Genomic DNA, 19,511 nt, shown 5'->3' on the forward strand with positions numbered 1-19,511 from the left:
AACATGATAGAGGTGCCAGTTATCATTACAGTGGGAGTCATAGTACAGCATATAAATTAATCAAATTAACATGTGCACCTTAAATATATATATGTCAAAATATATTTCTTTTTTTAAAAAAGATTTTATTCCTTAGAGAGTGCATGCACATACAGGAGTCGGGCGAGGGGCAGAGGGAGAGGGAGAAGCAGACTCCCCGCTGAGCAGGGAGACCAACAAGGGGCTCCATCCCAGGACCCGGGATCATGACCTGAGCCAAAGGCAGATGTTTAACCGACTGAGCCACCCAGGGCCCCTCAAAGTGTATTTCAATAAATAAAATAAAAACTGGAGCACAGTTGCAAACTAAGTTGTAAAACAAAGCGAAGGACAGCGTCCTTGCCATAAATAAATTTATATTTGGATCTCATCTGGCTTTGGCGTTCAAAAATAGAAAAGGACTTGTTTTGTGCTCCTGGGGAACACACAGGTTGAATGGAAACAAACAGCACCGGAGAAACAAGTGCCAACACCCCAAGACCCTGAGCTCATGCATCTGAGTGTGGCTGGATGGCAAGCCTGTGGAGTATCAAAGGCAGGGCTGCTGAGCTCTGGGAGCCGTGACTGAGGCAAAGTTACTCCCTCATAAATGAACAGCCTTCTTTCTCCTTCCCCCCGGCATGCTAGCATTCTAGTATCTGTGCACTGCCAGGGACAAAAAAACTAATGGACATAGCAGTAATTCATAAGGGCTTGGATTTCAGCACTGGACATGCTGAATTTCAGTTCAACTACTCAAAGGCTATTAAGAAACAGACTGTGTCTATGAATTTTCATTTAGAAGCATATAGTACCTGCCTGTTTTTAAGTCAGTAGCGTTAATTATTAAATTAAAGTCTGAAAACCTTCAAGGTCTCATTTGAAGAGAGATGAATTAATAGAGGGAAAGGAGCCTAAGGCCTCAGAAACCCACTTAACATACTGACCTATTCTCATCATTGACTGCTCTGAGTGGATTGGCTTTGTTTCGATTTTAAAGGCTACTCTACATTTCTGGTAAACCACAAGGTAAAGGCTGGTCTCTGAGAAGCAGATGTTTTGCCAGTTTTGAGGCCTTGTGGCTTTCCATAGAGAAGTAACAGTACAGGCCACATGAAGCTTTTACTTCCTTTTTTTCTTTCTTTCTTTTTTTTTTTTTTTCCAAGTAGGACGAATGGTGCTTTTGCACTTGGTAGCACAGTCATTGATACACATTGACATTGATGGTCTTTGTTCACCACCAGATTTCGAATTCATATCTCTGGAAGTAGTTAGTTTGAAATGTCTCTGAGACATTCAAGCAAGTCTTCCCGCTGGACCTGAACCATAGATGTAGCCTTAGATGTAGTAAGGACAATCTTGGGTGATACTGAAAGCCAAGGAAGCAGTAGAGATCACATTGGGAGGGGGGTTGGAGAACAGAAGGCCTAGAACAAAGCCTCGAGAACAGCTCTAACATGTACAAGTTGAGTAAAGAATCAAGACTGTTGATAGGAGGAAAATCAGCAGAGTTTGGTGCCGTGGAGCTGAGCAGGTCAACTCTGTTGTTAGAGTTCAAGATGTATTCTTTGGCTTTTACCAGTCCCTTTCTACCCTGACCACTCAAGCCCAGGCCCTTGTCATCTCGTGCTTGTTTCACTTCTGCATCCCAAACCAGGGAGCTCCAACTGCCTAATGCTATAGCTATGGAGGCAAAATGATTGAAGATACACTTCTTGTCTTCTCAGGGCTTACAGACTCCATGCATACGTGAGGCCTTATACAAATAAACAATGCCAAGTGAATGGAATGGAATGGTCAGGGAAGTTTTATGTCGGGGGGGAGGGATTTGAGCTTGGGTTTGAGGTAAACTGAAAGTACCTTGGGTAGACTGTGGAGAGGAGTAGAAGAGATGTCCCAGAGTCTAGAGTTCAGCAAAGGGTGCAGCGGACCAGTTGCCATTACTGGACATCTGATTGGAAATGTAGGCAGAGACAGGATCCTAGGGGTCTTGAATTAAGGGCTAAGGGGCGTAAACATCATTCTGAAGAGGCCAAGGAGCTCTTTTCAAGTTGGGGTTTGAGGCAAGACAGTATGGGACTCATGATGATGTGTGGTTTGGAAATATTCCTTGGTAGAGGCTTATACATAGCCGGATGGGGGTGATGGGCTAATATTGTAGCTACTAGGAGAGAGAGATAAGGGCTTGGCCTGAGACTAGCATCAGAATGGGTAAGAAAGGAGGGCTTTGAAGGACCTTTCTTAGGAAGAATGCTGAGGTCTTGGTGATGTGGTTGGGGCCAGCAGGAAAGGGCAGAGTCACAGGTAATGGTACAGTGACCGAAAACAGCTCCCTCTATAGACTCTTATCTCCATTTTACTGAGAGAGTGGCGCTGCAGGAATTGGAATTTGGACCCTGGGTTTGTATTCTGTCCTTGCTCTGGAGAGTCAGGTGACCTTGGTCTGGCTGCTTAACCATCTGTGCCTCAGCTTTCTTGCCTGGAAAATGCAGGTAGTACTAGTAGTACTTCTAGGTTGTAAGGGTTTTGGATTAATGTATGTGAGGTTCCTAGCATATAGTAGGTACTTAATAATCACTAGTTGAATGGATTATATTTGGTGATTACATCATAATAAGTTGAAGAATCGGGACGTGAACTCAAGTTTTCCCAAATCTGACACATTACCCTGATGTTTCAGACTTATCCTCTCTAAGCTGCTGCCTTCATTGTGCCAGCCACCGCCCCCCCCAACCATGAGTCTATTGCATGTCCTTTGGCATCAAGCTTACATTCAGATTACATAGTCCTGGCATTCCACCATCTGAGTCATGCCAGATCACCCACCTCAACTTTATATAGCCCCCTGCACCCAGAACCCGCTTCCCATTCTCCACCTCTGTGTTTCATGGAGGGTCATCCTACCCCCCTCCACCTCTGTAAATGCTGTTGGTTCTTCGTGGTCTTGCCTGTCTCGCTGCCTTGGTGAAGGTATCCTGGACTATGACCCTCCATCCCTCTTCCTGGCTCCCCTGCTGCACTGATGAGTTACACTTCACTACTTATGCTCGGCTGAATGAAATCTCAGATTGTTCTATAATGACTTCACACACATTTATCTTACCTTGTGAAAATGAATCACAGTTTTAATAAAGGTCTATGGCTGTCCCCTAAAAAAAAATTCCTCCCAGTGCTGTATGCTCAGTAATTACTTAAAGAGCAAATTAAGAAGCTGATAGCTGAGGTAGAGTTCTGGCCCTCTTCTCACACCTGGGTTAGTTATCTCACCAGCCTCCTTCTTAACTAGTCTCTGTGCATTGCCGCCAGTTTGTCCCTAATTCGTGACCTAGGCCACACTGCCACTGGAGCAACCCTTATCCAGTCCTTCCGTGGACGGCTCGTGCTTTTTAACTGGCCTACGGTTAGGACCATGACACTTCAGCCTGGCTTAAAGGCTGTGTGCAACCTGATCTCTCCTGCCTCTTCAGTCTTATCTGCTGGCACTCCGTTCTGTATACCCTGTCCTCCTTGCAGTTCCTAGAATGTTCTCTGTGCCCTTGCTGTCTGACTCCTCTGCTTGAAGCCCTGCTGGAGCCCACCTGGCAGGCTCGGTCTTCCTTGTCACTTCCTCTAAGACACCAGCAGAGTAAGTTGCTTCCTTCTTCTAGGCCCATTCATAGCGCTTTGCCCCTCTGCTGCCTTTCTAAGGGCCCAGAGATTGATCCCTTCACTTGCAGGCCTGCCGGACTGGAGCTCCTTGAGGGCAGGGCAGTTTTACTGCCTTGCAGCATTCCCAGAGGACACGTTCTGCACAGAGCTCAGGCTGCGTGTTGATCATGCAAGTAACAAAGGTCACTCTTCTTAAGATTAGAGGAGAGCTGCTTTCCTGTGCCTTGACAGGTTTTTCCTTTGAACTATACAAATTGTATTGGAAACTGACAATGATGAGTCATATCTTAGAAAGGGGGTGAAAGCTGAAAATGCAGAGCCTCCAGGAATGGAGTAGGAGGTTGCAGATCTGTCTTGCAGGCCAAGTCTGGCTGTTCACTGAATTTGCCCGACTGGTCTCAAACACCGGGAGTGGGAGGGACTCTCCTCCTGGTGGGCAGGTGATTTATTGGCTGGGAAGCTTCCGCGGTGATTTAGTTGTGAAACGGCGCCCTGCGAGGTGCAGGCTAATGCCTGGGCCGGGCCGAGCTGCCGGCCACAATCCTGGGCCGGAAGGGACCGTGAGGGTCGTCGGGGCCACCCCCCCATTTCGCAGTCCGAGGGCGGTGGGCGTGTGGCTGTCGCGCTGCTGACTCTGCCCGCCCGGAAGGAGGACTGGAGACGGAGCGGCCTGGGAAGGGTCCCGAGTGGCGGCTCGGGCCGGCTCGGGCCCCGCGGGTACCCTGTGCTCGCGCTCACCGCGGTAGGGAGGAAGTTTCTGCGCTCTGCTGCTCGGATTTACTCCTGCTGTTCGGAGGGAGGAAACCCGAGATACCAGCGCCGGGGGCCGGAGGCTCTGACCGCGGAGCCTTAGGCTGGGGGCCGGGCGGGGACAGAGCTCCGGCCGACGGGCGGCGCGGCGATCCAGGCCGCCTTTTGCAGCCTCCCGCGGCCGCGCTGAGCTCTACGCGCCGCGCTCCAGCCTCCTCCCCCGGCAGCGGTGGCCCCAGCCCCGCGCCCCCCGCGCCCCGCGCCGCGCGGCCCCGCCACGGTCACACGCCGAGCCGCCCCGGCCGCCTCCGCCCTGCGCTTTGTGGAGCCGGAGCCGGAGCCGGAGCCGAGTGACAGGCGCGGCCTCTCGCCGACCGGACCCTGAGTGCGGCCGGCGCGGCGTACCTGTGGCTGCCGGGCCGCCCGGCCGGGAAGTGTGGCTGGGGTTTGTCGTGCGGGACCAGGCTTCGAACCGCGAGCCCCACGCCGGGGGCTCTGAGGTGGGGGTCGGGGAGCTGGGAGCTGACCCCTCGGTGCTGGGGAAGGGCTGCCTGGGAGGAATGGGACAAAGTGAAAGTCTCCGGACTGCTGGGGTGACGGGGTGGGGGGGGGGAGGGGGGGGGGGGGGGGAAAAGGGGAAGGGGGGGGGAGGGGGGGGGGGGGGGGGGGGGGGGGGGCATGGTGGGGAGTGTGGGAAAGAAGGAAGGGGTGCTGATGATTATTTGGTGCCTTGGAGTGGCTTTTAATGACGGCGGTGGCGGGTCAGGCCAGCTGGGGTTCCGGCTCCCAGTGGGCTTCCGTGGATATCGCAGTCGTCTTGGCGAATTCCTGGGATTAACGAAAGGGCCTTTTAATCCCTCTAGGATGACCTATTGGAGAAAAGTCTCCAGGTTTGATTCCTTTTCCCTCCTTTCAGCTCAACACTCTGGGAAGCTTCGTTCTCAGGTGAAAAGCAGTTGTGCTGTTTTATTGAAACACGGAGGGTATTTATTTGTATCTTCGTGGACCAGTGCTGAGACTGTGGCACCGAGAGCTTGCATTGCTTCTTAGCCTCAGCCCCAGGATGTCCTTCTCCCAGACCTGTCTGGTGTGTGCCATTGGGGTTCTGATGGCGGCTGTCCAGGGCCTGCCCTGGCAGGGGGTCCCAGCTCTACTGCTGAAATTGTCTCCCAGCCTAGTCAGTATTCCCTAGCTCAGACTTTTTTGTGGTTGTTATTCTGCTGATTGCAGATATCTTTGCTTTGCTGACATCCTGTTTTGTTTTTGGTTTTTACATCCCATTTGTTTCTTTTTATCACAGAAACGCTTCGTTAAGGGGCTCAGGCAGTACGGCAAGAACTTCTTCAGAATTAGAAAGGAGCTGCTTCCCAATAAGGAAACAGTGAGTACAATTGGACTTTATGTAACTTGATTTTTTTCCCCCCGCTTTGCCCCTGCTGCTTCTCTGCACTTGATCTTACGAAATGGTTTCCTTTAACCCGGTGCTGTGCTCAGACTCTGCCTGGCCTCTAGGATCTTCTTCATTTTACTTCCTTTACTTTTAGTTTTAGCTCCTATTTTAGATAGCAAAGTGACAGATTATGCTTATCCCCCACAAAGAAAGTTAATTCCCTTGTAAGAACAGAAAGGTCTTTGACAACAGAGGGTTAGTTGAGGGTTGTCTGGGGTGTTGAGCCATTAACATCTAATTGTAAATATAGTGGCTGAAACAGGAAATGTCATTTACCACCAATTGGATTTGGTTATTGACAGAAGTCATCAACCAAGCAATAGAATGAAGAGATCTGTGGCTTACTAGACTTTGAATTCTCTGGGGACTTTTTCTTTCTTTAATGTTGCTTACGTTTTGAAGAGTAGTTTTAACTCTTTAATTTTCCAGCCTTAAAAGTTTACACTTTTCAGGCTGTCTGGTTGTCTTAGTTGGAGGAGCATGAGACTCTTGATCTCAGGGTCATGAGTTCAAGCCCCACGTTGGGTTTAGAGATTACCTAAATAAATAAATAATTTTAAATAAAAGTTTGTACTTTTCATTGGACAGACAGATACACAAGGATTCTTATAAATTTCTTAAATGAGTGTCTTACAAATTCCTTTGATATTTCACAAAGCTGAAATCCCATATTTTGCTAAACTTGGGGTAGAAGGGTTTGCTGAGGAAAGTTCAGGGTAGCGTTATATGCAGATAATACTTGCAGGGGATTCAGTCACATTTACCTGAATTCCCTCCAGGTGGAATTGGAGGGGTGTGGAGAGTTCTTCTGACTGAGCTGGGGAATGGGGAGGCTGGGAATGGAGTGGGACCGACCATGTCCTCATGTCTCTGGCCTCTGCAGAGCCTAGTTACTGGAAGTGCTTCTTGGGCCTTGGGGATGGAGGGCAAATATCTAGACATGGAGCTGCTTTCACTCCACCCCCAACCGCCCTGAGTGGAAGGAGGAAACGGAGAATATCCATTATAGAAGGAGCTAGGTGGTTTTGGTTTGGTTTGGTTTTTAATTTTCTAATTGGGTGTTGTTGATTGATTTCCTCTCCTTCAATTTTGATTCTTTTATTCTGAGTTGGTTCTTTTTTCTCTTCTTCTCTTTTCAATGAACTGTTTGTTTGTAGACACCTTTTCCGTGTGGTACCTTATGTGAACAGCAGTAACTCATAATAGGGAAGAAAGGTTCTGAGATTTCAAGTACATCCTTATATAAATCAGTGGTTTGCATCAACCAGTCATACTTACATTAAACTTTCAATATTTATTATACATCTAAATATGCTAAGATAGATCATTTTGAGAATGGTTAAAAAAAAGAAGGAACTGTTGATAGACATTAAGATAAAATATATGCTGTAATTGATCTATATAATCAACTTTTTTTTCTTGGGTCGGGGGGTGGTTCTCCCAGAACCCATTGGAAAGAGGTATCTAATGTGGAACAGTGAAAGAAATACTGTTAAGTTTTCTGAGGATTTCAGTTATTTGAAGTTTGATATGTACTTTTTATAAAACTAAAATGCTTTACCCAAGTGAAGGAATTTTGGTTTGGCCAAATTCGAATGAAAGTGAGATCCATGAGTAGATGTGGTCTGATGTAACCTCTTGGCTCCAGTTTTCTCTCTCCCTGTGCTCTGCTAGAAGTTGCAAACCATGAAGAATTTGATACAAGATATGGCTTGACAATTGTTTATCTTTCTGTTTTAAAAAATAAACTTGTAGTTTATTTTTTAGTTAGATACTAGTTAGATTAAGTGTCGAATCTAAAATCTACTGTCCAGCATTTGGGAAGTGCCAGGCAATTTTATCTAGTGTTTTTATCTCTTTAGTGGAAAACAGATCTGAATAACTTTTAGCCTAGGTAAGGGCCTTCTAATCCTTTTTTCCCCCTTGCTCTTGATAATGTCTGACTCAATTAGTAGTGTTTCCTCACCCACAGAGAAGTCGCTGCTCTACCAGCCTTTTGAGCTGGTTCTCCAGTCTTTTCTAGGCATCTCTGTCCTGAGACCCTTCCTTCCCCATCACTGCCATCCCTGTTTTCCAGCCATGTTGTTTCTCTCCTCACTTCTCCTCTGGTACCCAGCAGCCTTCCTGTTTCCAGCCTCTTTCATCAGGGCACGACATGGGCGCTACCAGGAGAGTTGTTGGCAGCACTGGAGGGTTTATTAAGGCTGACGCTGGCTAAACGTTCCTAGTGTCCTGCCGTCTTTTGCCTAGAATTGGGGGAGTTTGGTGGTAGGGTAAATCTGTAGTATTCTAATCATGTGAGAGAGAGGGGCAGTCATTTTATATTTTCCTTAGTTATCAACATAACCAAGCTAATCATTCACAACTGCTAGGGTGGGGAGGGCAAAGGTTATTTTTCATTTTTGCTGCAGAAAATGAGAAAATCTACAGGAACTAGTGTCCTTAGTTCAGAATTTCCTTGGTAGATAGAAAGCTTCATATGGTCATGCCTTTTTTTATATCAGATTCCTCTAATCTAGATACTTCCCACATTCTCTTCTATTTACCACAATTATTAACTCATTTATTTGCTATTCACAACTGACTTGAAACTTCAGAAGGGTATCAGCATCCAAAAGAACACGCCCAACTGGGCATGGCGTGAGGGTCACCAGACCTGTGTTCTATTCCTGGCCTTACCAGTAACTATAGTACTTGACGACCTCTTCTAACTGTGCACTGTGCTTTGAGCTGTTCATTGGGAAGTTCAGGTCAAATCCTGACAAGGACTGGAGAATTACCTACTCTAGAATGGTGTTTCTGGGGGTTGGGGGAGTGGGTAACAAGGTGATAGGAATTGAGGGCACATGTGATGTGCACTGGGTGTTATATGTAACAGTCCTTGAACACTACATCAAAAACGGGTGATGTACTGCTATACAGTGGCTAACTGAACATAGTAATAAAAAAGTAAAATAAATAAAAAATAAAATGGTGTTTCTTTGTGTCAGGATTTTATAGATGCCACAGTCTTTATGAAATGTTTGTACACCTTTGGCTGTTGTGTAAAATAGGGTGATCATTCTACCCTCTAGAATTGTTTCGAGAATTTAAGTAAGCTAATGATGCAGAGTGTATAAAAACACTTGAAGATGACAGTTCTTCCCATCCACCCTGAATACTTTTAGCCTGGGTAAGGGTCCTAGCTACCTGAAGTAGCTCAATGCTGTGGAAGGTGCGGAATTATTTTCCGCTTGTAAACATACCAGTCCTGTATGAAAAGAAATGACCTGTCCCTTATAGTCTGTCTTGGGAAAACCCCTATCCGTTGAAAAGCTGGGAGGGGTGAAGGGTGGCACCTGGTTTAAAGGGTGCGTTTCCTCTCTCTCGGGAGTCGTGTTGAGGAGACTTGCATCCTCACTCCAGCACTGAGTGCGATTTTGCAGACAGAGGTTGCTGGTGGGCATGGACATAAACAGCTTTCCTAGTTCTTTAGGCTTCTGGTGTTTATTATACAAGAGCTAAATCTGGCTTTTCTCTGAGAACAGTGGCTGTGATTGTGGAAAACCAACTATTTATAGGAGTTTAGTTGAGTGGGTATTACAGGTTAACCTCAGGGTGCCCAAGAGAATAACTAAGTCAAATATTTTAGTATGATGGTTGTGCAGATATCCTGAGTTACTGCCTTTCTCCCTCTCTTCCTTTCTCTGTAACTGGTTACCTTCTTTAATATGTTTCTAAGATGTGTATTTAGTAGGAAGATTATGGCAAAGGATCTTTGCTGAGCATCTCAGATTCCCCTTGGCTGTAACCTCTTCTCTCTCAAGACACTGTTTGGCCTAATCCACATCAGAGTCTTGAGGGTTAGTGTGTTTGTGTAAGTCAGAGCAAGTGTCCCGGTAGCTGAGCTTCTGCGATGAGGGCAAGTCGGGCCTCTGGGTTCCCGCTTTCAGCACTGCCGCACAGTCTTTGGACGATGAATCGTATGACCTCCTGCTGCTAGGGTAGTGCTTGAGAAAATAGGACGCCTAATAGAATTGAATCTTAAGTCACCAGGAAGGGAACCCGTGTTGTAAATAATACAAAATATGGGCGTTCCAAAAATAATTTTTGTTTTATTTTTACACACATTGCAGTTTTCTTCAGAATCATGAGATGACTACTCGACGACAGTGACATGTATCTTCTTTCACAGTGAGCACATGTCTGTGTTTGAATCAGAGGCTTTCTGTGTCTGACACCTGGATGATTGCCCCTTGAATCGTGGCTGGCCTTTGTTTATAGCTCTAAGTCCTGTTAGGCAGACGGCTTGGCCAGCGTCAGACTATAGACAGGAAGTGCTTGGTCAGCGACCTCAGGTGAGGCTGACATTGGCGAGAAGACAGCGTGAGCTGCCCCAGCTCGGCGGAGCCGAGAGGTGCTTCCAGCACGCTATTATTACCCTTCGGGAGGAGGTGGAAAAGGTGTGCGCCTTGACTATCTTTCTCATCTCTGTAGTTTGATTTTTAAGCACCTAGCGCAGTAGGGATGAAACTCGTGTGGTTTGTAATCCCGGGTACTGGTGCATTAATATTTACTGTATTAAAAAATTCATTTTTAAACCCACTTTCCATTTTCAGAGCTAAACATTCCATATAGCTTCATTTTTAAAAAGTTTTGTATACCCACCAAGCGCTGTAACGAGTGGGATGTCTATAATGAGAACCAAGGCGCCATCCGTGCCCTGCGTTGCAGCAGGAAAGGCACACCATGTGCACGCTTTCCAGGTTTGGCAATCTGTGCTAAGGCCCTTGGTGGAGGCTCAGGCCCCACAAAGTGTGCACAAGAGTCTGGGGGGTGGGGGTGCTGCTGGAAGGCTAATTGGAGGGTATGGTGTTTGAACCTCTAAGGAAGGATATGTTTTTGGACAGGCCATGGCTGGGATAGTGGAAGAAAAGCAGCTTTCCAGCTGTAGGAAATATCATGAGCAAAGGCATGGAGACAGGAAATTGCAAACCGTACGTACAGTAGCCTGGTGGAGAGGAGGTTGCCAGCGCTGATGCGGTTGGACTCAGGCCAAAATTAGGGCCTGGAGGGAGACATGGGGACCCTGTGGTCTCCAGAGAGGACGTTCGGGGACCCATTGAGGCTTCTAAGAAGAGAAAAGAAAGGTCTCAGCTGAGCTGTGGGAGCGTTCTTAAGCAGCGCAGACAAGATGTGGAGGACCAGAGAGGGGGTTCTTGTAAGAATTTGGTCTCATTGTAAAACAAAAAATGGAGCATTGAAAGTGATTTGTGGAACTGGAAATCTGTCTTTTATCTTGATTTTCTCCATTGAAAATGTGTCGTTGTTTGTTTGTTTGTTTTTTAATGGGACCAATGGGCAGCTGGTTTTGAAGTTTTGGGTGTTTTGTTTTGTTTTTAAACTTTGGGGAGATAGTATGAAAAAAAGTACTGGAGATTTAAAATTTTAATTTGAGAAGTAATATGAAAAACAACCACTTTTCTCAGCCCCATTTCTGGGAATGAATTCTGCTTAAATATGTACATAACTGTTGAATATTAATTGCTCATTTCTTTAGGCAAAATATCCTTTGCATAAAAGCACATTCCCCCAGCAAAGAATAACTACTATTGAGAAAGGTTTTAAGACTGAGTAATCAAGATTCTGTTAATATTAAGAGGTTAAGAATGACTCGAGCATTTAGTATGAGCATTCAGCATGGGGTTTTATTTAACTTCAGATTAAAACCTTAGATAAACAATTTTCTAGCCTCATTAATGCTTAATCTAATGTTACATAACAACGTGTGGACTTCCTGAATATTGAGGACACAATTGTGTTATAGCCACATAACCAGAGGCCTCTGCTGCGAATGCTGGGTGCCCTCGCTGCTCCCTGGGTGCTCCTCTGGCCTGCATTCTCGCTGCACTGGAGCTTGGTCCAGCTGCAGATTCTGGGGCTTTGTGCGGCTCAGGTTGAGCCAGAATCTGCATTTTAATCAGCTCCCCAGGTGGTTTGAATACTTGGTTAAGTTCAGGAAACACTGCTGTAGATAGTAGTGCAGACTGCAGAATCCTAAACCCATGAGTCCTAGTCATTCTTAAAACAGTGTTGCTTTTATTCTGTTAAAGTTGTAAATTACTTCACTATTAGGACTTAATTTTGCTTTTTAGATTATTACAAAGTATCTCAAACCTACTAATAGTATCTGGGCTTATTTTCATTATCAGTAATAGAATTTCTTTCTTTCTTTCTTTTTTTTAAATTTATTTATTTGACAGGCAGAGATCACAAGTAGGCAGAGAGGCTGAGAGAGAGAGAGGAGGAAGCAGGACCCTGGGATCATGACCTGAGCCGAAGGCAGAGGCTTTAACCCACTGAGCCACCCAGGCGCCCCTCAGTAATAGAATTTCTTAATAGAGCTTCCTTTTTCCTATCTTTCATTTTTTCCTAGGAACACAGTTGTAACTCCTGTCATATTTCATATAAAAACTGTTGTCCTCTTTCCTTGTGGCATGTATGTGAGTCGGGCTAGCCTAGATCTTAATTTAAGTTTTTCTTTTTTTTAAAGATTTTATTTATTTATTTGACAGAGATCATAAGTAGGCAGAGAGGCCAGCACAGAGAGAGGAGGAAGCAGTCTCCCTGCTGAGCAGAGAAACCGATGTGGGGCTCGATCCCACGACCCTGGGATCATGACCTGAGCTGAAGGCAGAGGCTTTAACCCACTCAGCCACCCAGGTGCTCCTTAATTTAAGTCTCTAATAGAAACCTTTTTATTTGAAAGGATGACATTCATGGGGTACCTGGCTGGCTCATTTGGTTAAGGGTCTGCCTTTGGCTCAGGTCGTGATTCCAGGGTCCTGGGATTGAGCTCCGTGCTGGGCTCCCTGCTCACTGGGAAGCCTGCTTCTCCCTCTCTTCCCCACTTGTGCTCTCTCTCGCTGTCTCTGTCACTGTCTCTGTCTCTATCAAATAAATAAATAAAATCTAAAAAAAAAAAAGGGGGTGACATTCTCTTACTAATAAGATATTTACATACTATGGTGTTTTCAGGTGTTACTCTCTTTCCCTGGCACCCCCTTATATATGAAGAAGAAATACACATATTTTGAGAGGTTGGCAAGATTGGGTCCAAGGAGAGACATGTGCCATACCTTTTTTCTTAATAACTTGTCCTCAAGTAGGGGCAGATAAAGTTGAAATTTTCCATTCAAGAAGAAGTGATTACCCGATAGAAAAAGGCACTAGGTTTTGGCAGTGAATATTGTGATCCTATAGTTATTGCCATGCAGGGGGTTTGTTCCCATTAAAATTGGGCAGAAGCTTGAATCTTTTCATCGGATAGTCTAAGCTGTGTGGATATTTGGCTGGGCAGTGGTCCAGTTTTAACTAGGGTAATCTAAATGAGACTGGCTGATTCCCTTGTGTAAGTGAAGCAGTTAAGAAGTTTGCATGTAAGAAATTTTTGGTGCTGATGTTGAGGGCATAAGAACGTCTTTAAAAATTAGGTGACTTTGAATATTTGCTGTTCTGTCTGTAAATGTCTTAGGCCTGTGCTTGGCCTTATCCTGTGTATCAGAACTGGAGGGAATGGCATGCGAGTATTTTCGGTTGTGTATGACGTATTGCTTATGGACACTGCTTCCAGATGAACCACCTTGGACTTTAAAGTTACTGAACACACTGCTGCTTAACAAGGGTTGGTTACTTATTTGCTGTTGGTATTTGCTAACCCGTATTTCCGATGATGACTGGGTCTTGGTTACCTGGTGACTTTTTAGATGGAGACATTTATGACCTTTCAGCTTAAGTAGACCTCCTCCATTTTATTAGCTAGTAAAACAAGTGGAAGGTTTGAAATGGTCTTTAAGAAGACTTGTAAGCTGTGGTTACAGTGCTTGCATTCAGTGTGTTTATCCACTTGGATCTCAAATCTTATACATGGATTTTTAATTTAATTTTTTTTTTTTTTTTGCCTTCATAAGACCAGTGAACCCGTCTTAACTTTGAAAATCCAGTTTGCTGTTGTTTCAGGAATAAGTTTTAAAATTATCTGAAGTCTTAATCCTTGAGTTCATTTCCATCATATTTGAAGTTGTGCTTTTTAGTAATACTTAGGAAAGTAGAGTAAAAATTACTTGTCTTGTTTTGAAAAGTAAAGCAAGGCCTTCACAATTTTGTCTTATGGCTGCTCCCCAGCTGGTGCCCTCCCACCCTCCCCACCATCATAAGTTTTCTTTTCTTTCTTTCTTTCTTTCTTTCTTTCTTTCTTTCTTTCTTTCTTTCTTTCCTGCCAGGCTCCTCTCACAACCCTGAGATCATGACCTGAGCCAAAATCAGGAGTCTGGTGCTCTATCAGCAGAGCCACCCAGGTGCCCCTTGAATGGTGTAGCTTTATTGGAACTCAGGTAGTCTAAGTCTTCCTACTTTTTACTTGTTTTTTTGTTTTGTTTTGTTTTAAAGATTGTTTTGGCTGTTTTAGGTCATTTGCATTTTCATATAAATTTTAGAATCAGCTTGCTGTTTTCTGTTTTTAAAAAGGCTTGATGGTATTTTCATTGGGATTGCATTGAACCTATGGATCAAGTTAGGAAGAATTGACATCTTAATATTGAATCCAGAACATGATACATATCTGCATTTAAAAAAATTTTTTGTTTATTTAAGTAATCTCAGGGCACCTGGGTGGCTCTGTCAGTTAAGCGCCTGACTCTTGATTTCTGCTCAGGTCTCAGGGTCATGAAATGCAGTCCTGCTGTTGGGCTCCATGCTGGGTGTGAAGTCTGCTTAAGATTCCCTCTCTCTCCCTCTATTTAAAACAAAACAAAACAAAACAAAAAACAAACAAACAAAAATTCTACATCCAGCATGGGGCTCAAATTCACAACCCTGAGATCAAGAGTTGAGCCTGCCAGGCACCCCACATACCTTCATTTTTAAAAGAGGTCTCACTAATTTTTTTTTAGTAGTAAGATTTTACAGTTTTCGGGGCGCCTGGGTGGCTCAGTGGGTTAAAGCCTCTGCCTTCGGCTCAGGTCATGATCCCAGGGTCCTGGGATCGAGCCCCGCGTCGGGCTCTCTGCTTGGCAGGGAGCCTGCTTCCTCCTCTCTCTCTCTCTGCCTGCCTCTCTGCCTACTTGTGATCTCTGTCTGTCAAATAAATAAATAAAATCTTTAAAAAAAAAAAAAGATTTTACAGTTTTCAATGTACAGGTCATACACATATTTTGTTAAATAAGTACTGTTTGAAAATTCGATTGTTAATAAAATTACATTTTTATTTATTTACTTTTATTAAAAGATTATTTATTTATTTTGATGGGGCATGAACAGAGGGAGGAGCAGAGGGACAAGCAGATTCCCTGCTCAGTGGGGAGCCCAACACCGGGCTTGATCCCAGGACTCTGAGATCACAACCTGAGCCAAAGTCAGACGTTTACCAACTGAGCCACCCAGGCGCCCCTAAAATTACATTTTTAATTTCAACTTCTAAGTGTCCATTAATAGGATAGAAATGCAAACACTTTTAATGTGCTCTGAGCAGTACCTGTTCTTCCTGCTAATTTCCAGTAGCCTTCTGGTTGCTTTCTTAGGATTTGTGTGTGCACAATAATGTCATCTGCAAATAAAGACAGTTTTACCTCTTTCTTTCTGATTTATGCATTTTGTGTCTTTCTCGTGTGTCATTGCACTTGCTTGGACCTGTAGTAGAGCGTTGAATGGAAACAGTGAGAGTAGACATCTTTGTTTTATTTCTCATTTCAGGGAGAACACATTCACTGATAGGTGCAGTGTAGGGTAGTGTTGTTAGTCAAGTTGAGAATGTTCTCCTTTATATCAAAGTTTACTTTTTATCTTGAATGGGCATTTTAACTTTGTCAGATGCCATTTTTTGGTGTAACTAATGAGATGATCATATGCTTGTTATACTGTATTTCATTAATTTGGTGAATTATATTGATTAATTTCAAATGTTTAAAGCAAGTATGGATTCTTAGGATATATTCTACTTAGTCATTATGTACTGTTGGATTCAATATGCTTGTATTTTGTTAAGAACTTTTACGTTTGCATTCATGAAGGATCGTGAACTGTAGTCTTCTTTCTTTGTAAATCTTTTTTTTTTTTAAGATTTTATTTATTTATTTGAGAGTGAGAGTAAGGGAGAGAGGGAGAATACAAGGTAGGGGGTGGGGAGAGTGACAGAGCGAGAGGAAGAAGCAGGCTTCCTGCTGAGCAGAGAGCCCAGTGCAGGTCTCAGTCCCAGGACCCTGGGACCATGACCTGAGCTGAAGACATGCTTCATCAACTGAGCCACCCAGGTGCCCCGTAAATAAATAAATCTTTAAAAAAAGAGTTTGTAAAGGATTAGGGTGTGTGTGGGGGTGGGGATGTGTGTGTGTATGTATGTATTCATTGTTAAATATTTGATAGATTTCACAGTGAAACCATCTGGGACTAAATTTTTTTATGAAAAGCTTAAAATTACAAATAGAGATTTTTCTATTTGTATATATAATGTATATGAAAATATATTTTATATTTCTTCATGTGTGAATATTGGTAATCTGCTGATCTGAGATTTTATTTATTTTTTTGACAGAAATCACAAGTAGGCAGAGAGGCAGGCATAAGAGGGTAGGGGAAGCAGGCTCCCTGCTGAGCAGAGAGCAAGATGCGGCTCGATCCCAGGACTCTGGGATCATGACCTGAGCCGAAGGCAGAGGCTTAACCCACTGAGCCACCCAGGCACCCCTGATCTGTGATTTTAAACTTCCTGTCCATTTCATCGAGGTTATCAGATTTATAGATAAAAATGTCAAATTATCCTCTGTTACTTTTTTAACATCTGAAGGATTTGTAATTTTGACCCTTCTTTCATTCCTAACATTGGTGATTTGTGTCTTATCAATCAGTCTAAATAGGTTTTTAAACATTATTATTTCAGATAGCTAACATTTGGTTTTGTTGATTTTTTTTTGTTTTCTTTTTTATTGTTATTTTAAAAAATTTATTTATTAGAGAGAGAGCATGCATGCCCAGATGCATGGAGGAGAGGTGCAGAGGGAGAGGGAGAGACTGTCTTAAGCAGACTCTGCACTGAGCACAGAGCCTGACTTGGGGCTTGATATCATGACCCTGAGATCATGACCTGAGCCTAAACCAGGAGTCAAATGCTTAACAGACTGGGCCACCCAGGTGCCCCTGATTTTCTGTTTTCAGTCTCTTTGATCTCAAATCTTATTTTTCTTTTTATTTTGGGTTAACTTGATCATTTCCCCCCTACTTCCAAAAGTGGGAGCTTAGATAACGGATTTTTATCACAAATTTTGATTTGCTGTTCTTTCATTATCATTGTGTTAAAAATATTTTTTGAAATTTCTTTTACCTATGTTTAGTATTAATTTTGCTTAATTGTCAGATAATTGAGATCTCTCTTGTGTACATTCTCTGTCCCTCCCCTACCCTTTTGTTTTGGAATGATACTGATTTTTCATTTAGTTCTGTTGTGGTCAGAGAGAGTACCCAGTTAGATTCCAGTTTTCTGAAATCTATTGAGATTTGTTTCTTGGCTCAGCATGTGGTTCATCTTGGTGAGTGTTCCATGTGCATTCGTACTGAATTTATATTCAGCAGTTACGGAATGTACTGTTAAATAATTTTTGGTTTCTTTAAAGTGGTCATTATTATTACTTAGATCTTCATATGCCTTGCTAATTTTTATCTAGTTGTATTGTCGGTTGCTGAGAGAGTTGTACTAAAAGTCTTCAGCTGTAATTGTGGATTTGGGTATTCCCCATTTTGGTTTTGTTTGCTTTTGCTTGATATATTTGGCATTTATATCATTAGGCTCATGTACATAATATTTACCTTTCTCTGTATATTAGCTCTTTTCTCTTTTTTTGGAGTGATTCTTTCCTTGTCTTGAACTATGTGTTGTTTGATACTAATATATACAACTACTCTAGCTTTCTTATGCTTGTTCACATGACAAATCTTTCAGCTTCTTACTTTGAATCTTGCTTTTTCTTTGTATTTAAAGAACATCTCTTATGTCCTTTAGTTCTTTAGTGGTTTCTGACTTTTTAGTATGGCAAGCTCTACCTTTTATTTGGAGTCTCTTATTTTTTAAAAGATTTTATTTATTTATTTAATTGACAGAGACAGCGAGAGAGAGAACAAGCAGGGGAAGTGGGAGAGGGAGAAGCCGGCTTCCCACTGAACAGGGAGCCCGATGCAGGGCTCGATCCCAGGACCCTGGGATCATGACCTGAGCCGAAGGCAGAGGCCTTAACCCACTGAGCCACCCAGGCGCCCCTGAAGGCAGATTCTTAATGGCTGAGCCACCCATTCTTTGGAGTTGTTTGGAGTGCTAGTCTATTTTAATCTACTATAGGTGGTCCTCGCATTGTATAACACTTGAGCGACATGTGTACCTTCTCAATAGTATAGCTCTTGTTGGAGAACTACAGTAGCAGGTGATGTAGCTTATTGTCATGGCCACATGACTGACTACTTGAGGTCCAGTGGTGAACCTGCAGAATAGTTAGGGACACAGTTATATCATTTATGTTAAAAATATATTTATCTTTTTACTTCATAAGTAAAAAAAAAAATTAAAAAAAAAAAACCAAAATACTTGTATTGTTGTAGAGGAAGATGATGTGATAAACGTGTCGATCTCTTTCAGTGGCAGAAGATGGTGTTCTTGGTGACGGGTGCACACTCTTTAATGTATGTTGGCAAAGATATGTTATATTTTACTGTTTTAAATTGTGAACACCTATTAATGTAAAATTATTCTGTTTGTAAGTTTATAATATGTTAAATAATATGTGATAATATGACAAAGCAGTGGTGCTTCCTCTAGAAGATCTTAGATAGAAATGTTTCTTTGTGTACTGTTCAGGCATGTGTTTCTTCATGTACAGTTTCTGTGAGGTTCATCTGTGTACTTTCAGTTTACATACAATTTGTAAACATAATGCTCTAGAACATAGAGATGGCCTTGGGCATCTGGGTGGCTCAATCAGTTAAGCATCTGCCTTCAGCTCAGGTCATGATCCCATGGTACTGGAATCGAGCCCCATGTCAGGCTCCCTGCCTGGCTGGGAATCTGCTTCTCCCTCTCTCTCTGCCTACCTCTCTGCCTGCTTGTACTCTCTCTCTCAAATAAATAAATAGAATCTTTTTAAAGAAGAAACCATGGGGATGCCCTATGTTATCCAAATGGGATTCAGCTATCTTTAGTGCTTGCATTTATTTGGCCTTTTACAAAATCCATTTTATAGTTATGCTTAGAAACTATAACAGAGTCCTATAGTTTGAGACTGTGGTTTTCTAGAAAATGCCATGCTGACTTGTTTTTATTAAGTTGATACTAGATTTCATTCTGTGGGCTTAGGTATCTTTCCCATTTCCTAATAAAATTCAAGTTCTTTTGGTTTCTCTTTCTTCGAACTTATTTGCATTTTTATGTTTACTTTCTCTCACTAAAACTAAACATATATATGCTCACTGTATATAAGTAAAATTTATAATAAGGCAGCAAAGATTTCACTTCTGTCTGGACAGTTTTATTCCTTGAGATATGGATGGCTTTTAGGTATTTGGATTAAGCTTTTTACATATTCAAGAGAGTATATATTTGTTTGCTTACTTATTTATGCACATCCACATC

General features: G+C 43.2%; 1 protein-coding gene across 1 annotated transcript in view; it reads left to right on the forward strand.

The window, feature by feature from the left end:
• The window catches only part of LOC111154621 (arginine-glutamic acid dipeptide repeats), a 497,893-nt gene that overhangs the window by 373,097 nt on the left and 105,285 nt on the right, over nt 1-19,511 (forward strand). The window contains exon 12 of the mRNA XM_022514341.1: nt 5,717-5,797. Within this exon, the coding sequence (XP_022370049.1) occupies nt 5,717-5,797 (81 nt within the window). The remainder of the gene's footprint in view (nt 1-5,716; nt 5,798-19,511) is intronic.

Source organism: Enhydra lutris, unplaced genomic scaffold, assembly GCF_002288905.1.
Source record: "Enhydra lutris kenyoni isolate GAN:26980312 unplaced genomic scaffold, ASM228890v2 scaffoldscaffold38, whole genome shotgun sequence".
NCBI classification, from domain to species: domain Eukaryota; kingdom Metazoa; phylum Chordata; class Mammalia; order Carnivora; family Mustelidae; genus Enhydra; species Enhydra lutris.